This window comes from Mycteria americana, chromosome 2 (assembly GCF_035582795.1).
Source record: "Mycteria americana isolate JAX WOST 10 ecotype Jacksonville Zoo and Gardens chromosome 2, USCA_MyAme_1.0, whole genome shotgun sequence".
Lineage (NCBI taxonomy): Eukaryota > Metazoa > Chordata > Aves > Ciconiiformes > Ciconiidae > Mycteria > Mycteria americana.
In genome coordinates this window covers 51,196,329-51,215,907 of record NC_134366.1, presented here as the reverse complement: position 1 = coordinate 51,215,907, position 19,579 = coordinate 51,196,329, and the positions used below count along the sequence as shown (strand labels likewise).

General features: G+C 39.1%; 2 protein-coding genes across 2 annotated transcripts in view; one reads left to right on the top strand and one right to left on the bottom strand.

The window, feature by feature from the left end:
- Window positions 1–19,579, bottom strand: part of TRAK1 (trafficking kinesin protein 1) — a 707,654-nt gene that overhangs the window by 342,192 nt on the left and 345,883 nt on the right. The gene's annotated exons all lie outside the window — the stretch shown is intronic.
- MYRIP (myosin VIIA and Rab interacting protein) overlaps window positions 1–19,579 on the top strand; it is a 228,439-nt gene that overhangs the window by 199,252 nt on the left and 9,608 nt on the right. Inside the window, exons 10-11 of the mRNA XM_075493387.1 lie at window positions 4,028–4,267; window positions 18,671–18,865. Of these exons, the coding sequence (XP_075349502.1) occupies window positions 4,028–4,267; window positions 18,671–18,865 (435 nt within the window). The remainder of the gene's footprint in view (window positions 1–4,027; window positions 4,268–18,670; window positions 18,866–19,579) is intronic.

Here is a 19,579-nt window from a genome sequence, read left to right as displayed (position 1 = left end):
TTCAGATAAAGCGGTGGCCTGTTATTCTTGTTTGCAGATGTCAGTATTATATGCTGCTGATAGATGCAAATGGAAATTTACACAATGATTTATATGAATACAAATATGTCATTAAACTGACCAGATAGAGCCAAAGTGTGAACAGTAAAGAATAATGAAGTTCAGGATAGCATCAATGAAATAAATAATAATAATAGTACCTTTCAATGTATTTATTATTTTTCATTGTTGTCATGGCTTCTAATGCATTTTTTAATCTGTTAATCCATGAAAGAGGTATTATCTCCTTGCAAATAGTTCACTGCCACCATCTGAAAAGCTTAACACACAACTCAGCCTAGCGGTAACAGAAACTGCGAAGTGTAGCGTTACAGGATATCATTATCTCTGCGTGTAAGCAGGAACTAACAACTCTTGTAAATGTAAACACTCTACCTGCTCATTGTAAAGAAGTTGGAAAGCAGAAAGGTGGATAATAGACATACCTGCATCCAGCTGTAATAAAATCAGTACCCTCAAGGTGAGTCCTCCCCCAAGAAAGGATGTGTATTTGTAACACAAATCTAACTAACATGGAATAAAACCCTAGGGATTCCAAGGCAGCTTATGGCTTTCACCTGTGCTGGCAAATGTAGCAAAAAGCTCTAAGTTTCCCAGCTAATGAGTTAGGAAAATTCTTTTAAATTCTGTGTTACAGCATAAGCTAGAATTGGGAATGTTTCAGTAACAGTGATGTGTGGCTAAGGTAACATAGCAGCTTGCTGCTGCCAAAAGAGGAATACCTCCTTCCTGCCTGCCTTCCTACCTTCCCTCCACCTCCCTCCAGCGTGATCCAATATCTCTCCCTTGTCAGCTCTATCACACATTTGGACCCCTTTGCCAAGCCTACACAACTTGTTAGAACCGAGTAAAGGACAGGAAGGTGCAGGATGACGCTCTTTCAGCAGCACTAGGGGGTTACATTAGCTCACCTTGTTTCATAAAACTACATCCTCAATTTTTTATCCTGCTGAAGCTAGGCAACTTAGCAATATTGTCCTGCCAGGCCTTCCTCCAAAATACGTGGGAATTCAGCTGGAGGGCTCTGCAGGATTTCGCTGAGCTTTGGATAGAGGCAGTAGAGATCAACCTAAAAGGTGCTGCTTTGTGTGATGCTAGGAAGACTGGTATTTTTTCAGGAGTGAGAGGAGTTGTGATTCTGCTGTTGTCACTATGGAGTCTTTAAATTAACTGGTGGTGCTTTCTAGCTTTCCACAAGGGTATGTGTGTATTACTACTCCGATATAGCTGCTAAGCAGTTCTATGTAAGAAGCCCCCAGAGGATTCATGTGTGTCTTGCTGCACGATGAAGTCTGTCAGTACTTCATGGTACAGCAATGAGGTGGAAACATGAGAAAACTTGCCTGTCTGGACTGCCAGCCTCCTTCACTGCTCCACTAGATTTTATATGCATATTTGTCAGCTTATTTAAACAAGAATGGCAAAATGTTGTCTTTACAAGCTTGATCTGCTCAAATGTCTGCGTAGAATGGGATTTTCTTCTCTTCCTTGCAGACTCAACCCCAAGGTAAACCATACTCTTCCTGTCTACATGCTGCTAGAGGAAGCCCACACCCCTGGGCTGTCAGAGCTCACTAGCAACTCTTGTAATCCTAAACCACATGTTTCGGTAGACAAGAGTAGGTTTTTGGAGGTATCTATTAAATAAATGGAGGTAACTCAAGTAAAGAGGGATTCTAGTAATTAGCTTAGACTAGACACCTAACTGTAAATAGATCAAGTTTAATGAGATATATCTCCACTAAACTGTATTCTCCTAAATACAAGGCCACAGTTTAGCCGTGCTTTCTATCCTGTAAATCCGATAAATTATGATTGTTTCTCTCCTGGGTACAAATTGATGAACTGATTGATTCAGCAACAACTTTCAGATTTTTTTATAGTAGTTTAGTGATATGTGAGTATTTTTCAGTAGCAGATTGTTGGGTGGCAGTTATAATGAGTTGTTGAATGACATGCAGGATATGTCTGAAAAAAAATCTCTTTTGGAGATTTATCAAAATGGAAGCACCATTATGATAAATACAGATTCTTAATTAAAAAGGTAAAATGACACCAGTCTTCTAAATGTATATAAAAACATATCATAACATATTATAAAACTAAAGTGGAAACACACTGATTTGGCATCTTGTTCTCGACCTTATTCAGAACAGCTTGGAAGTTCATTTGGCAGAAAAGGCTTTTTATTCTGCAAAAGCTGATTGTTCGGGAAAAGAATAAATTTCAGCATAAGCCCATGGTTCTCCTTCTATTGTAGCTAGTCATGTACTTTCAAATCCTGATTTTCTAAAAGGGCCTTCTGCATCCTGAGGGTGAGCTATAAATCAATAATTTAGTTGTGTAATTGATTCACAGGTAACTGCAGACAAAAATTGTCCGGAAAGCTGTAGAAGTGCTAGACACTACAGTACAGTTTACTGTGTGAAAGATGAGGACTTACATTATAAACACAATGTGTCAGTCCATTAAGAGCAGTTTGGCGGGTAGGGTTTGTGAGGGAGCCGTCAGAGTTAACATTTCCCGTGAGAACTGGAGGTAACTGATCCATCCATAAATACTGCTTCTGCGCCTGCAGAGAGAGTAGCTGTGCAAAGCAAATCTCCTGTTTATGTATTTCCAAATGAAGGGTAGAGAGAGAACACAGCTTTTAGTCTCTCCAGCAGTGTCTGGTCCTGTCACGGTAGGAGAGCGTAAGGCAAATAGGAATAATTTTTCCTATCTGAGAATTGCTCCAGATCATCCTCTTGGACCTTGCTGCAATGTACTTACAGCTGCTGGGTCCCAGGCTGCATTCTTTATAGCTTCCTTCTGGGTGGTTTTGTCACGATTATGCTCCATTTCAAAGAATTCATCACTTTTAAAACCACCTAATTCCGCCTACTTTATGCACTTGACTGAAGCACTAAACAAAGTGTCTAATTATTCTAAGCTCTCTCTTAGTAGTCAGCAGGGAGAGAAGAGCATTTCCAGAAGGAAGTTAACACTATAGGTGGAGCAGGTTGCTCTGGGAGATGGACTGTAGTAGAAATCAGGGGAAATTGGGTCCTAATCAGACAGCACAGATCCAGAAAATAAGTTGGTATGTCTCTGGACGTTAGTTTTTGGCATAACTGTCAGATATTTTCAGATTTCCTGCAAGGGCTGACAAAAAAAAAAAAAAAATGCCCCCTTTCCACATTATTAGATGTTGGGCAGGCACCCTGCTAAACAGCCTTGCAAAAGGATTTTGCTTTTCTTCTGTTCAGCCTCCAAAATAAGGAACTTGTCATGGTCGAGTCTGTAACACCCACTGTACTTAACTGAGCCTCTGAGTACTTCCCTTTAAGGATCCAAGAGTAAGAAAAGAAGGTGCTCCTAAAGATTGAACTTGTTCCAAGGAGGTTGGCGTTTGGAAAATAATCATCGCTGTAGAGGATCCACCTATGTAAATAATCACTGGGAAAGCTGAAAATCTTAAGCACCATCATGAAATAAAAGAGAGATTTTTCAAAACTTGTTTCCAGTAGTCTTTAAGAAAAACACGGATAATGCTCAAGACCAGCAGTCAGGGAACTCGAGTGCAGCTTTCAACTGAAAGCTGGACACAACTGCCAGGTCACAAGTTATTGCATTCCCACACTTCACTTTCTTTATCTGCACCATGCCTGAGAGTGATGGCAGTGCAGTGCTGGGAATGGGAAATGCCACTGAGGCTTTTATTTCATTAGTTGCACACAGATACATAATAATTTTGATAGTTTCTTTTTCATAATATAAAAGTAAGCAGGAATGATAAATATAATCCGACAGGTGTGGGTTTACTGGCATTCCTCTTTAAAGACATGGTATTTTTTTATCAGCAAACTTAGTGTGTTTTCTTTCTAGCATCCCTGCAGAGTGATCATACCTATACTTTTCTAGTAAGCTATTTGTTTTCCTTTCTGACCTATACCATAATTATACTGTTCTTCTAATTTGTTTGCAGGATTTCGATGATTTATCAGAAACAGATAAAAGCAGTGAGGATCAGTATCATAACATCAAGCCTGACCTTATGGAAGAGGAGCTTAAATCCAGGTTATTTCAGCTCGCTGCTAAAATGAGTGACAAGGAAACGTCTTCTGGTGAAGAACAAGAGTCAGAACCTAGAACAGACCCTGAAAACCAAAAGGAGAGTTTGTCTTCAGAGGAAAATGGAAGAAGTATTCAGGAAGAGTTAAAGAAGGTAAGCGGTCATTGTAGAGCAGTGGGGCTAATATTGTAAAAGTTAGAATCCAGAAAAAGAAACATTTGCTTAGAAAATTAAACATAGTTGCTTAAAAAAATGTGAGGTCCTTTACACTGGGTCTGAGCCTACAGCCCTTGTGCACGTAAAACTTCAATTAAGGTGTGTGTTCCTTCCTGTGAGCCTACAGCATCAGTTCAAAGCAGTGAACTTAACTTATGTAGTAAACCTGTGGCTGATATTAATGTAATTGTGTCAGTTTATACTGACTGAGAATTGGCTTATATGTTTTTATTTAAGAACATATCCAGTTCTCCTTTTTTCCTCCTTGCTAACCAACTGGTTTAAGTGGGGGGTTTTTTTCAGTCCTTTTATTTGCTCCCCTGGTTTTAGTATCATGTAGTTCATTCTGATGTCATAGATTCTTCTTTTGCCCCTCTATTGGAATATTTTGTGCTTCTTTAAAGCTTTCCAACCCTGTTACTCTGTCAGCTAACAGGCCTCTGTGAGTAGTAACATATTCTAGTGAAACTGAAATCCAGTGTCAGTTCTGGTAATGTATGAGATCTTCCATTTGTGCTATTTCACCCTTACAATGGGATGTCTGATTTCAGTGTCACTCCACAGGACTTACCACCTGCCCTCTTCCCTTTCTACCTCTGAATTTCTCTTCAGATCATGTGGTGTGCTTGAATTTTGGTGCTGTAGAAGCCCAGCACTGTCCCTTGCCAGTCAAGCACTCTTATCCCTTAGATCCACTTAGGCTCGTTCTTATTTGCTATGTGTCTCGACTCACCTCTTGGGGTCTTGTCTGCACAGCAGCTCAGCTTTGATAGGGGCTGTGGACAACTCTCTAAAGGAAATCTATTCTTCATCATTTGAAAGGTGTTTTGTTCAAATGCTATAAAGAACTAATACACTGGGAGGTGGATGCAGGATCAAGTGACCCAGGTGGACAATAGGACGCTGTCCAGTGTGCAGGAATGGTGTCAGGAAAGCCAATGCTCACCTGGAGTTGAATCTGGTGAGGGACACAAAGGGAAATAAGAAAGGCTTCTACAGATATATCAGCAGCAAAAGGCAGATGAGGGAAAGCAGGGCTCGCTACTGCAGTGACCTGGTGATACAGGACACGGAAAAGGCTAAGTTACACAACATAGTTTTCACCTCAGTTTACGGGTAGGATTTGCTGTCAAGTCCCAGGCCCCTGAGACCTATGGGAAAGTCTGGAGCAGTGAAGACTTGGTAGAGGAGGATCAGGTTAGCAAATATTTCAGCAAACGGGACATACACACATGCATGGCATCCGATGGGGATGTACTCGCAAGAGCTGAGGGAGCTGGCCCATGTCATTGTGAGGCCACTCCTGTTAATCTTTGAAAGATCATGGTAATCTGAGGCATTCAGAGCACTGAATATTGTTTATTTTGACTTTAACAAGGCTTTCAACACTGTCTCACATAACATCCTCACAGACAAATTGAGCAAGTAAGGACTAGATAAGTAGACAGTAGGGTGGATTGAAAATTGTCTGAATTGCTGGGCCGAAAGGGTTGTGATCAGAGGCTCAAAATCTAGCTGTAGGCCAGTCACTAGTAGTGTATAGCCCAGTGGTCAATACTGGGACCAGCACTGTTTAACATCTTCGCTATTGGCAAGAGACAATGAGACAGGGTGTACCGTAAATTTGGAGGAGCAGTTGATACGTGAGATGGTTCTGTTGTCATTCAGAGGATCTTGACACGCTGGAGAAATGGGCCGACAGAACCTCAGGAAGTTCAACAAAGGGAAATGCAGTCCTGCACCTGGGAAGCAGTTATCCCATGCACCCATACTGGCTGGAGGCTATCTGGCTGGGAAACAGCTTGGCAGAAAAGGACTTAGGGGTCGTAGTGGACACCAAGTTGAACATAAGCCAGCAATGTGCACTTGCAGAAAAGAAGGCCACCAGCATCCAACAGACCAAGGGAGGTGATTATTCCCCTCTATCCAATACTGGTGAGGCCACTTCTGGAGAGCTGTGTCCTGTTCTGGGCTCCCCAGTACAATGGACACATGGACATACTGAACTGAGTCCAGTGAAAGGCCACAGAGGTGATTAAAAGATTGGGACATCTATCATATGAGGAGAGCCTGAGAGAGCTAGAAATATCTAGCCTACAGAAGAGAATGCTAGGGGAGGATCTCTTCAGTGTGTATAAATACCTGATGGGTGGGTGGGGGGTGTTTGAGGTGGAAAATAAAGAAGTGGGAATCAGACTCTTCTCACCCATGCCCAGTGACAGGACAAGAAGCATAGGCACAAACTGACATACAAGAAATTCGATCTAAACATAAAAAGCTTTTCACTGTGAGGGTGGTGGAATTCTGGAACAGGTTTCCCAGAGAGATTGTAGAGTCTACGTCCTTGGACATAATAAAAATTTGACTGGACACAGCCCTGGGAAACCTGATCTAGTGGGCCCTGCTTTGAGCAGAAGGGTTTCACTAGGCGATCTCCAGAGGTCCCTTCCAAACTTAAGTATTCTGTGACTCTCTGATTCTGAGTTATTTAGCCATGGACTACACAGCAGTGTTAAGTACCTTCATCATCATGTATGCAAATAACTCCATGATGTACACACAACCTTTCTAAAGAAATCAAATAAAAGCTTTATCGCCAGTGCTTGTTAGCAGCATTCAGTTTAGCTTGTCTTTCATTTACAAAGACAAACCAGGAATATCGAATTATTCAACAGGATATATAGGCTGGCTAGGATGCAAATAATGATGCAATTAAAGTCCTGAATTAAAAGCTGTGAATAGGACTTTCTGAAATGCTCCTATATGGTGAACCGAGCACAGAAAATGGCGCATTTATGTGTTTTGGTGTACTTATTCATCTGCATGCATCTACAAAGTAATATTAGTTGTATTGTCCTCCTCTGATTTTATTATTTCTTTAACATTTGTATGTCAGTTATTTAAAATAATGCGAAGATTAGTATTTTTTTTCCTCAGTAAAATTTCCTTAAGTTTAAAAAAATAAGAGACATACTATGTTCAGCAAAAAGGGAATGCTTGGAGTTCCTAATTCTTTGGATGAAAAAAAAAAGTCATCATGGTCGCAGTATATATTCTTTCTGTCTATAATAAAGAAACCAAAATATCCCAGTACTATTCATGGTCATGACTTCAGCAGAATTGATAGCGGAACTTGCTCAAGCTGTAGAGAAACAAGCAGGCTGCTTTCATTCTTATTCTTGACAGTTGTCCTTAAAGGTGATTTAAAATCTTCTGACGCGTGCCTTCTCTTTGGAAAGGTGGCTGACCAACATCTTACGATGAAATACTGAAGATGACAGTGTATAATACCAGCTGTGGCTATGGTAACCTAAAATACGAAGACCTAGCTAAACTCATAAATCATGCAATAACTTTAAGATGAGTAGATGGCATGTCTCAATGGAGACAAGCATAGAAAATGTATTTTCAGTGAACCAGTAATTTTAGATGCCTTAGAAGCCAGATGTCCCAATATGCTGTCTCTGAGAAGCCTGATTTTTGGAGAACGCATATGTAGGGAATTACAGATCTTTCAGACTGGCAGTTAACGTTCTCAGCCAGAGATCCAGACTTCTGACCTGAGCATCAAGTTTCAAATTAGGTATACAGAAGCGCTAATTCTGGGCCATTGAAATGAGAGCTCGAGTGCCTACAATCTGCCTTGAGCTCCTGAGCTCAAATTAAATACTGTATTTCAGCCATTTTGCTTATATTTTAGCCACGTTGCTTGTCTTTGTTAGCCTTTAGTCTTCTATTCTCAAGCTTATTCTGGAACACATTAGCAACCTTAAATCACAGGGAATTTCTAGTTACAGTACACCTGACTGTAGAATAAGATTTCAAAAAACATGTAGTGTTTATTGAATCACTGGAAATTAAGTACCTGGTGCTCATGAAAATCTGCCTTTCACATGTCTGCACCTTTCAAAATATGGACTTCTGTTTTTAATGGAAGCTGGGAATCTCATATAATCACATGTTGAGCTGATGCTTTAAAAAGGGTATTCAGTATATTCAGATCTGTAGCAGTGGCAAGAATTGTCACGTCTTGACTGGTGAGTTAGCTGAAGTTGGGCATTTACGTGTTCTCAGTTCTCACCGCAAGCTAAGCTCTTGAGTTGTGTGTCTGCCTTTAAGATACAAGTTTTAAAATGCTGAGCTTTTAATTAATTATTTAGTTCATGTGGGATACTTGATGATTTAGCAGAGTATTAATTAACACAAATTAATTTTATGCCTTAGACTTAAGTCCTCTTACACCTTCAGCACAATCTTTTTCAACATTTCTAAGTTTGTGATTGCCTAAAATGGTCTTGTGGAGATTAACAGCTCTCTAAAACAAACATAATCCTACAGCAGGCTTGTTTTTATAGGCAACATTTTGTGCTTATTAAGCTACAGAAGTAGTTCATGGTCTTTCAGGGATATGCAGACCCCTGAAAAGCCTGCTCATCTCAGTAGTGCAATGAAAGGCTGTGGAGTCCTCTACACTCAGGCTAGAGTTAGCCTTCAGCCCCTCTAGAATTCAGATGTGAACAAACCAAAAATCACATTGTGCAACTGTTATGTTAGTGAAGCATCTTGTACTAGCACAGTGATTTGCACAGTTCTTTCTGCCTTGCTCTTTGGTTTTGTTTTTTTTTGCTTCACCCCCCCAAATACCTAAAGAAAAAAGCAAAATGTAAATCCCCTTGGAAGTGTCTTAATGATACTGATCCTGAGAGTGGCAAGCATGATAAATGGCTTGTATTTAGCTCTTGCTCTCCTCTGTCCTCTCTCCTTCTCTTTTAATGCTTTCATGAAGACGAATAGGCCGGGTCTATATTTCATGGTATACCCCAGAATTACATTATAGAAGGCAATTTCAGCAGTGCCTAATGAGACTGCATTTTGAATACAGTCTATCACTGTGACCACTTTATCAGGAACTATAGAGATACTGTTTAAAAAACAGAATAGCCCCTGCCATTTTTGCAAATTATCCCACATAACATAAAAACTGAAATAGTTGTTAAAACCTTACTTGTGTTGCTCTTTTTGTCTCCTTCTACTTTGTACTCCTTCTTGCTTAAGATATGCAAATGAGCAAGTGAGTTAAATTTCAGTAGTAACGTTGAGTTTCTTTCCTTTTTGCATTAGCTTGATGCAACATGCTGTGTGTTTGAGGAATTTCTTTTAAACTCTTTATGCATTTACTTCTACTCAGAGAATCTTACAACTAAGGCTTAGTAACTTTGTTTAAATCCTGCTGTTTTCTGTTGACATTATTGCATGACTAGGCACACAACAGCTCTTTTCTGAATGACAACTTGTAAGTTTGTTAAGTAGCACAGTGGGATCCTGTTCCCTAAGTGAAACCTCCCAAGTTCCTTGACAGTATGAATAACAGCATGAATATTCTTTCCATAAAATATTTATGCCTTTATTCTCTGGAAACATTTTCTTCATCTTAGGTTTTATAAAGCTTTATTTTGGGGAAAGTATGTACTACCAGCATCGTCTTCACGTGTATTTGTGCCAGAGGCCTACATTCTTTGTTTCTAGAGAGTATGTCTTACATTTTTCACCAGGTAAATTAGCACTTTTTGACTACTGGTATAATGAGATTGACACTTGTTAGAAAATCTGCCTGGCACCTCTCTTTGGCAAGGGGAGTAGCCAGTAGCTGTGGATGTGGGTGCATGTTACTGCAGCAGAAGAGACAGCCAGCTCCCTGGTGTGGTGTGTGCAGGTGGCTATGCCTGGGGCTGGCCATGGAGAGGGTGGCCAGGGCTCAGTGAGGGAGGTCAGGCGAGTGAGAGCTCATGGGACTTGGTCGCTGGAGAGAAATATGCTCACGGCCTTGATGGAGCTGGAGAATGGCATTGGATGTGCACATGGCAGTGAATCCCTCCTGTGTGTCACAGACCTGTTAAAGCATCACAGTAGGGATGGCTGCAATGTTATAACAGCAGTGCTGTAATAACGAGAGAGAGCCTGTGTCTCCTGGTGACTGGGCTTCCGTTAATGATTTGTGCTGGTGCATGCACTGTCCTCACAGAAGGTGATGTAGTAGTTTTTGTGTTCGTTATCTTGCAACTTCCTGAACTGAAAACGTTGCTGAGGAACTCCTGGGTATTTTGATTGGTGTGTTGGTCCAGGCAGGGCTTAACAGGAAACTGCCATCCAGCTTCATATGCCTGAAGACTTTAGAAATGACTGAGTCAAAGTTCCTAGAGGAGCAGAACCCCATGGCTCGCTTAAGCAAGAAAATGTAATAGCATAAGTATAGTAGGTTTACTACATTGCTACTACTATGCTAATAAAAGTGAACAATGTAATACAATGCAATCTTCCTGGGTTACCAACTCAGAAGATATTTGTCTGTCTGTTTTTTCACATTTTGGTATGCAAGATGCTCAGAATAATTCTTGTGTTTTGGTGGATCACAGCTTTTATTATGATGTTAATTATCTGGGCAGTCTTCCAAAGTCCAGGATTGAAACTGAATGTGGGCAGCATTGTAAAAAGTGATCTTTAAGGTTTATGAACTGCAGATAATCTATGCACAGGATTTTGAATGACAGCAGAGAAAAAAGATTTTGGTTAAGGAAGGTGAAACAGTGGCTTTTTCTTCTAAAAGAGGTACGAGACTTTAATCTTCACATTGGGCTAATGGATCCAAAGTTTTAAGTTCTCAATTCAACAAAGCAGTCAAGTATGTCTTCAGTTTTAAACTGAGGATTAAGTAGTTTTCTGGAAAAAAATCCCGTTCAAGAGATTTTTCCCATGTATTTACTATTATTTATTGGTCTTTAGGATGGAAAATTAAGTTGATCCTAAGTTTATTTTGTCAAAATCTGAGTCTTCGGTTTCAAACAAAATAGTTGCTTCAAGACCATAAACATTTATTTTTAAAAACTTTTCCAAAGTGGGCAGTGATGTTTGTGTTCCTCCAATTCTGACACTCTCTGGGCTCAATACAGTTGCATAAGTATCGATATAGGTAGTCCACCTGAGATGCCCTCGGGTATCCCACAGGGCCTTAAGCTGCTAGTCCAGAGGAAACATGCATCTCCCAGGTCCGTGTCATATCTGACAGCATTGTTTGAAAATCCTCAGATACTTCAAGCTGTTTCAAATTGCACCTTGTCTGCTGTGTTAAAGCAACTGAATCAAAGCCCTGTTGAATCTACCTGGAGAAGTGCAGAATAGGTGAGATTTCAGCTGGCTTCACATGGGGAATGCAGCACCTTTGTAAACAAGATTCTCATAGTCTCAGATTTGATACTTATGTGCATCCATGCCCAAGCCAGCTCTGTCCAGCATGCATGCAATGTGAATCTCCTTCAGTCATCTGATCACCAAAGATTTATTTACTTAGGAAGAAAATGTAAAAGCCATTTTACAGATACAGTTATAGAAAATCAGTGAAGATTAGTGTAAGCTGTTGGAACAAAATGCGGGGAAAATAGACTGTAACAAAAAAGTTACTATTTTCTTCTCTTCTTTTGTAAGCAGCCCAGAGACTTGGAAGTGACAGATGAGCTCTTTCAGATCTAGCTGGAAGAGTTTCAAGCAAACACTGCTCCTCAGTTGGATGATACTTCTGTAACAGCACAGCCAACAGGGTAACTGTGGTTGTGTCATTACTTCAAGGCAAAAGCAGTCAGTTTAAATAGACCTAAGTAAATTAGGGGGATTAACCTAAGCCTACTGACTTGACATTGGAGAGTGGTAGTATGAAGGATTTTGCTTGTTCATTTTGGGACAGTGAAGTCCAGGAGGACAGCAGCAAACAGCAGGAAGTGATTTGGCACAAGATGTCTTAACTCAGCCCAGGTGTTTCCAACGTGAGCATCTGACTGTGGCATAAGTGAGGTACAGACCCTTTTGTAACTAGAAACATGCACAGTGTCAAAATTGCAATTGTATAGACCCAAAAATTGAAGATAGCTGGCTTTTCTTTTTCTTAACACTGCTACAAAAGTCTTTTTCTATTGCTAGTGCCACTTTGTTTTGTGATGGTGGAAATCAGTACTTCCCATCTGTTTCATTTTATAAAATATGATGTGTCATTTGCAATATTTGTCTTAATGAGATCTGTTATTCTAAATCCCACAAACAAAAATAAATTAGGCATTGCTTTATTTTAAATATTTTAGCAATAAATGTAAAATCTAAATTTTATGGTATATTTGCTAGTTTCTTTATCCTGCTGTTCAACCTAAAGTTCTCTGTAACTCTGAACCTATATAAATGTTAACCTCTGTAGCTGTTAACATAACTTTTCTGCCTTTTTATTTAACTGCTTTCCCACTATCTAGGAAAAACAAAAGGCTTTTGATCTTCATTTAAAGTTGCAGTTTTTATCCACTGTATTGCAGCAGGTGAGAATGCTTTGTTTTGTCTGTCTTCTTACATCTCTTGCATAGTAAGAGATGCTATAAAGTGATATTGAGGGTTTCCACATTTCCCAAGCAAAATTCTCAAACTCAAAAATGTTTTCCTGGAAATATGAGGCCTGAAAAATCATACGTTTTGGCCAAAATCAATAATCGTTGCAGAAAAATATTTTTTAATCACAGCTAGCCCTGTGTTATGATGGAAGTGATAAGCATGAAGTAGACATGTGGAGCAGACTGGCTGTCTTATTTGGCTTTGTGATGAGAATTTGGTTTTATCAGTAAAGAAGAACGGAAGACAAAGATAAGGTGTATGACCTTCCTATTCTCATGTACTCACCTATATTAATAAATTTGGAAGGAAAAAATTTAAAATTTTATTTCAGCAATAAGATTTTTAGCAGTTTCTGACCATAGTGGTCTTCAAAAACCTTTCTAAGCTCCTAATTTAAAAAACAGACAAAACCCTTAATTCATTGTAGAGATTGTACACAGTGAGTAGGCACTTTCTCACATTGCTGCTAGTGTCTATTGCTTATCATTTGTCTAGATGGAAAGAGGTTTCATATTCTGTGCTATTTGAGTCTCATCTTATGAGAATCAGATATTAAAACAGATTTTCATTTTATTCCCTGAGCAAATATATACTTATCTTGTATTTTAAAATACATGCTATTTTTAGTATGTCATATATAGTGGTAAGCAAATAATACTGTAGCATTCTCTCAGTAATAAAATAAGAATCACATTTTTGTGTCAAAAGTTGATGCTTAATTCAGGAAAACACTCTTCCTCTCAACTTTTTCTTTTTTCCTTACTCTCAGAGTTAAATTTTGTGCTATGAATTTTAATCACCTTTTAATCATCTTGGTTTTCTTTAGTAAAAATATCAAGGATGACTTTAAAGAGAAAATATTTTTGCATTTGTGCAATGTCATCAGCCTGTGTCCGTTATAGATACTCTTACAGAATCCTGTGCGGATTTTAAGATTTAAGTATTTCCATTTCCAGCTTGGACCATAATATTTCACCTCTTGGAAAATAACTTCCTTTCTCATGATTGTAGGCAACTTGTCTCTAGAAATGAGGCATTACAAATTATTAGGAATAACATCTGTAACTACATTAGGACAGTGGATTGAATTCATTAGTAAAAAATCTAATATTCAGAATTACCTAGCACAATCAAAAAGAGAGACTGTATTTCTTTATGTCATACTTTGGAGAATGTCAGTAGAATGATAGCTCACTCTGTAAGATAATTCAGCTTTCTTTTTCTAAATGAAGAGTGTCCATAAATGAAGATATTGATGTTAAGGTCTAGGCAGGAAATCTTAAACTTGCACAGAAGAGTAATTCCTTAATACCACAGTTTATCATATCAGTTTGTCTTCCGTCAAATATCAAGGCAAACTTTAGCTTGCTTTCCCAGTCTTTGTGGTAATGAGTGGTTAGAGCTCACTTTTAGGCCAAAAGATCTTTTGAAGGTTGGGTTTGACTGCCATTGATGGTTGGGCATTGATGGTTCTGTTCCTCCCACACTGTGACTCGGCTAGTGTCCCAGATCTTGCTTGCCTGTGAAGGAGATGGACTTTTGATGGGCTTTTCAGGGCCTTCTCAAAGCTGTACAATGAAGTACCACAGGGTGGGGAGATGAGGAGGCACGTTTGGGTTTTGGTTTTGGTTTCGTCAAGTTTGGATTCAGTCAGGTTACTCTGAAAAGATGAATCAACCAAGGCAAAGCAAAACTTGTCTTCTCCCCAGCCACCCTCAACTCCCTACAAAAAAATGAGGATATCGACTGAGAAACGGGCATGTGACTGGAAGCATGATAGAATGGCTTGAGACCAGAGCTAAAAATGATTGCACTACAAGTCATCATGGATGCAGTCAATACTGCCGGGGTTGCAAGTTTCCCTTGCTCTGTTTCTTGATCTAACTGTTGATGTCAACTGTTCTCTGTTGAATTACAAGTCACTGCCTCCCATGCCAGTTTAATAGAGCCTAATGAGGGCAGAAGATCATAGTAGCAAAAAAGAGAAAATGGTAATGGCTGAGTACATTGTGAGGAAGAAATTAGTTCAAGTGATGGAGAACTTAACTGCTTTAGGAGCATTAAAAATAAAAGCAATAATGTACATGCAAAGGCAATTTGATGTGGAGATGTCATAGGCTGCTGAGATGTATACAAGGACTTATGCTCACCTACTCTCAGCAGTTTGGACTCTTACGTTGCTTCAGTTTTATCATCCTGCATTACTTCCGTTACCTTGTGCAAGGATGCAAATACTGTTCTATAAGGATGCTACACTGGAAGGTACTTTAAGTAAAAAACCACAGGAAATATCTGCAGCATCAGCAGGGAAAGGAAAGAGACAGCAGAAGAGAGGGAAATGGCTAACAGCCAGAAAGAGGTAGCTTAGACCACTGAAACCTTATCTTCAGCAAAACAGGAATCCCTTCCATCTGTCCAACCACACATAGAAATGACAGTAAAGAAGTTTTACAAGATGCTGTTTGTTATATTCAATACACACAGGCACACATACGTGTATATGTGCTCACACACACATACATTTTTAGTATTTCATTGGTTTGAAAACTCTTCCACAAAGAACTCGGGAAATTGAGCCTTTCCTTTTGACTGTGTTTTTAACGTATTTGTAAGTGTGGACGTTAATTATCATAAAAAGGATAAATGCATGTTTTCTTCATTCCACTAACTTCTTAATCTCAAATTCAGTAAAAAATGAGATTCTCATAACCAGTACAAACATTCAAATTTGGATCAGCTGCATGAATTTCATTTGGGAGGGGTGGCGTTAATCCAGAAGTAGGGAAGCACAGTTGAAATCAGAATGCATCCCAGTGTTTTGAGAAGAATGGTTGCGCTTAGCTTTTCTGTGCTAGATATTTGTAATAGAGATTGCTTTCTGCATCTATCACATCCATATTAGTTCTTTGACTTGCTTGACAAGACAGATGGAAGAGACTTCATCATGGCATGATAGCTGTCTCTTTGAATCACTTATAGGTGTTAACAATGACCTTTCCTGCAAGGGCAAGATAAATTAGATAGCCAAGAGATCTTTATAGCAATTTGAAATGTCCACCTACCATCTTGGTTTGCGTGTGTCTGTGAATTTTAGGTGATTTTTATAGAACCTCGTAACTCCTAAGTTTGATGTGGGTGGGAGAGGAGGGGAGAGGGTTGTGAAGCACTAAAACTCCAGGACACTTTTTCTTTTTTTTTTTGTCTTACACATGTTAAATAATTATATCTAGAGTAACCCACTAGGTTTGCAAACTGGCCATTTTAGAACATAAGCTGTTTGAACAGCTTTTGACAGCTGCTCAAAAAAGATGTAGAAATTTATGCAAAAACATTAATTGAGAAACCCTGAACTCCCCATGGGTTGATTTTATGTCTCCCTCAGGCAGCCATTAATCTCCTCTTCTCTGTAAAATGCAGCCCAGGGCAAAGCTGAGTTCTAAATATCCTTTACCAGAAAAACTTCACAAAGTTTAGATTTAAATACATTGAAATATTGCTTGTGCTCTTAGGTTTTGGGAGATTGACTCTTCAGATATACTGTAAGGAAAATAACTTCTGCTTGCCATGCATTTCTTTACGGTGTTTAAACTCTAGTGCTGTATCCTTGTTATACCATAAAAGCAGATGTTTCACAAGCTTAAAGAAAAGCTTTAATGCTGTGACTCCTGTGTCTAGCTAGATACCTGCAGGCTAGGATCAAGATATGTTTGTTGATGCAAACATTTTATGAACATCCATCTAGCTGCCTTGTGCAACGTTGAATGTGACGCAAGTCTTTGGTTTTAAAAGTCAAACAGCATCTGCCACTAAGAACTTACCTCAAAATTCTAGAAAAGCTAAAAATCGCATTTCTTTTTCGTTGAACTTTTCGTCCCCTATCCGTTGCATATTGAGAAGGTAGGGTATTTTACTCAAAATCTTGATTTCATAAAGCTTCCTATCACAGAACACTTTACCAGGAAAACAAAACCCCTGTTTTGCAGTAATTGGTCTGTAATAAATGGCAATGTGGATTCTCATATTCTGGTATAAGAACACCTTTTTCTAATGTAATTTAATCTTTTTCTGAAATCCATCAGTAGCTACAAAGGATAAGAAAAAAATTAAGAAATAATGAACACTGAAATGAGGCTACAGTTCTTGAAATGGAGAACATACATCAGTGAAGATGATGAAGAAAATGTCGTGTCTGCCCTTTATCCTTTTTTGTTCACTACTCATAGAATAGAATAAGAATTAGGTACTTGTAAAAGCAAATAATAAAACAAAGTAACATTGGTTTCCTCTTCTGTCCTATAAAATTATTGATCTGTTTTTAACCTAATTGGCACTTGTGAAAAATAAATGGAAGAAACACTAGCCTATTTATGGGGTTCAAGTATTTGTTCTCAGTAAGAGAGTCCTAGGCCTACTTGTTTGGAACTGTGTTGGCTGTCCTAACAAGCTAAAGATGTGTGTGCTGTAGCATACTGTATTTGCTTTGTTCTCCTTCTCTTTAATCTCGTATCTAATTATTTTTTGTAATTCAGAGAAATAACAGTGCTAAAGATGCCTTAATGTATTGATATACAACAGTTGAGTACACAATGCTAAAAAAGTAGTTTTTCAGTAAAAGTCTTATCTAATATAAAAATGAACAGCTTATTACAGGAAAGAGATAAGAAAAGAAGTTTTCCAGTTAAACTCACCACAGTTTGTGTGAAGCAAAGGAACATTATTTCTCCTATATCCTGCCTAGGAGGCCAGCTGACATATTGATTAATACAATGTTTGCAAAACGCTCAGACATTTGTAATCAGTTGTACTTTTCTGTACTATAGAATTTACTATATAGAATCCAAAGACTGTCTGTTTCCTCAGTTTTGATGCTCAGATATTTCGTTTGTGGCAAAATTTATGGATGGGTGGGCCCCTAATTCATGTGCTGAAGTATTTGCAGGTTTGAGGAATTAATTAAATTTAGGTCTAAACTTCCCACACTTTCTTTTAGGCAAAGCAACACTAAAGGTATTGCACATAAATTCACTGACAGTATTTGTGTTGGCTTCAACAAGCTTTGGCTCAATCTCCAAGCTGTATAGTTTGTATGTTGAGCTTGATGCTTGAGGGTACATCAGGTGAAATTTTATTGCCATCAGAGGAGTTGCCCTGAAGCCTAAAACTCTGTGCGAATCATCAGAATAGTTAATTACAAATTACAAATCAGGAACACTGATAAAAAGGCTTACAGTTGTTTAAAAAACAAACAAACAAAACCCAGATAAAATGGCATGCTTTTCATTTGTATTTGATATAATTTATTTCATAAATATTGAAAAAAAGGTGAATTTAAAAAAAATCAAGATATAAGTGTTTACACACTTATAGCTCAACCTTTGATTTTTGGGGCTATCATATTATTCATAGCAAACATCTTTGTAAACTGCCATCCTGATAGGGCTGCTGAAGATTGCTCTCCCGTGTTTGTGGCTGCAATGCAATAGCTCCTGTGGATATGGAGACAGATGATTCCACATCCGTTTGCCAGTACCCAAAGAGGAAGATTGTGTTTTAAAACCTGTTTAAAATGCTATTGCAAAAATAGCTTTATCTAGCTCACTTGGATTTTAAAGCTGGATATTTGTGTGCTCCTTTGCGATAAGATTTGGACCATCCCTCCAGTAGAAATCGTGTTGTGGAAGAATTGCGTGTGTATGTTATTTTGCATGCTGTATCAGTGTGCATATGTGAAAAAGGGAGGGAGAAAAAGAGTAGATACCAATTTCATCACACAGTTCTTGTGTCTGTTCACAGCAGTTAGCCAGGTATATTGTTTTAGCCTGGCTAAAGCTACAGCTGTTAGCAAGGTGATTTTACATATTACCCCTCTGTGCTAATTTAATGCTGTTGTTTTTTCTGTCTACCCTTGTAAAAAAACAGAAGTACTCTGCTGTCTCTCTCTGCAACATATCTACAGAGGTCCTGAAAGTCATCAATGCCACTGAAGAACTGATAGCAGAATCCACTGGTCCCTGTGATTTCCCAGCTGATGTTCAGGACAGAGGAAGAGGGACGTTCCCACTGGGGACGGACCCCATCAGACTCGATGAGCAGCTCACCACACTGGAAGAAAACGTAAGAACGTGAATCAGTATGTGCAAGTGTCACGTGTGTGAGTGAGTGTACCTATGTGTATGTGCCAAATGGAAAGGGAAAGTGCGTAGGCAGCATCAGTGGATGTTCAGAATGAATTTTGGGTTATTAAACAAATACACAAACAGAAAAAAAAATCCTGTTTCAAAAGGGTACTCAGCTGTGTTGTTGGGGTTTCTTCTAATGTGAGCTTTAAAACATTTGGGGGAGGGGGCGAGTTGGATGTGTTGGGTTTTACAACTAATTTTAGAATCCCTACCTCGAAAGTTAACTTCAGCCCTCCAAACCTCTGTGGCTGCACAGCTGGACCATCCCTTGCTGAAACCACACGTCTCCAAGTCCCAGCACAGCCTCATTTTTGTAAGGACAGGTAGGGGAAAGCATGTCCGCAGTCACAGAGAGAAAAAGTGGAGGAGCTCTTCCTCCGCCCACGCTTCCCCAGTATATTGCGCTGAGCACCCAGGGAGCTGAAGCTGCCTGCTGCTCTGTTAAAAAGAGCAGGCTGGAGAAGCTGAATTAAATAAACATTTCTGTTTGGCCACATCCAAATTGCCCGTCCTTTTTCATGAGTACTGTGCAAGGAAAAGTGTAATGCTGAATCATAGAGGGAAGTCACTACTCATTGGAAATTTTTATGCACGCACTTAATGGAGTTGGTACACTCATAACTTTCGATTTTCTCTTCTTCCCACATTT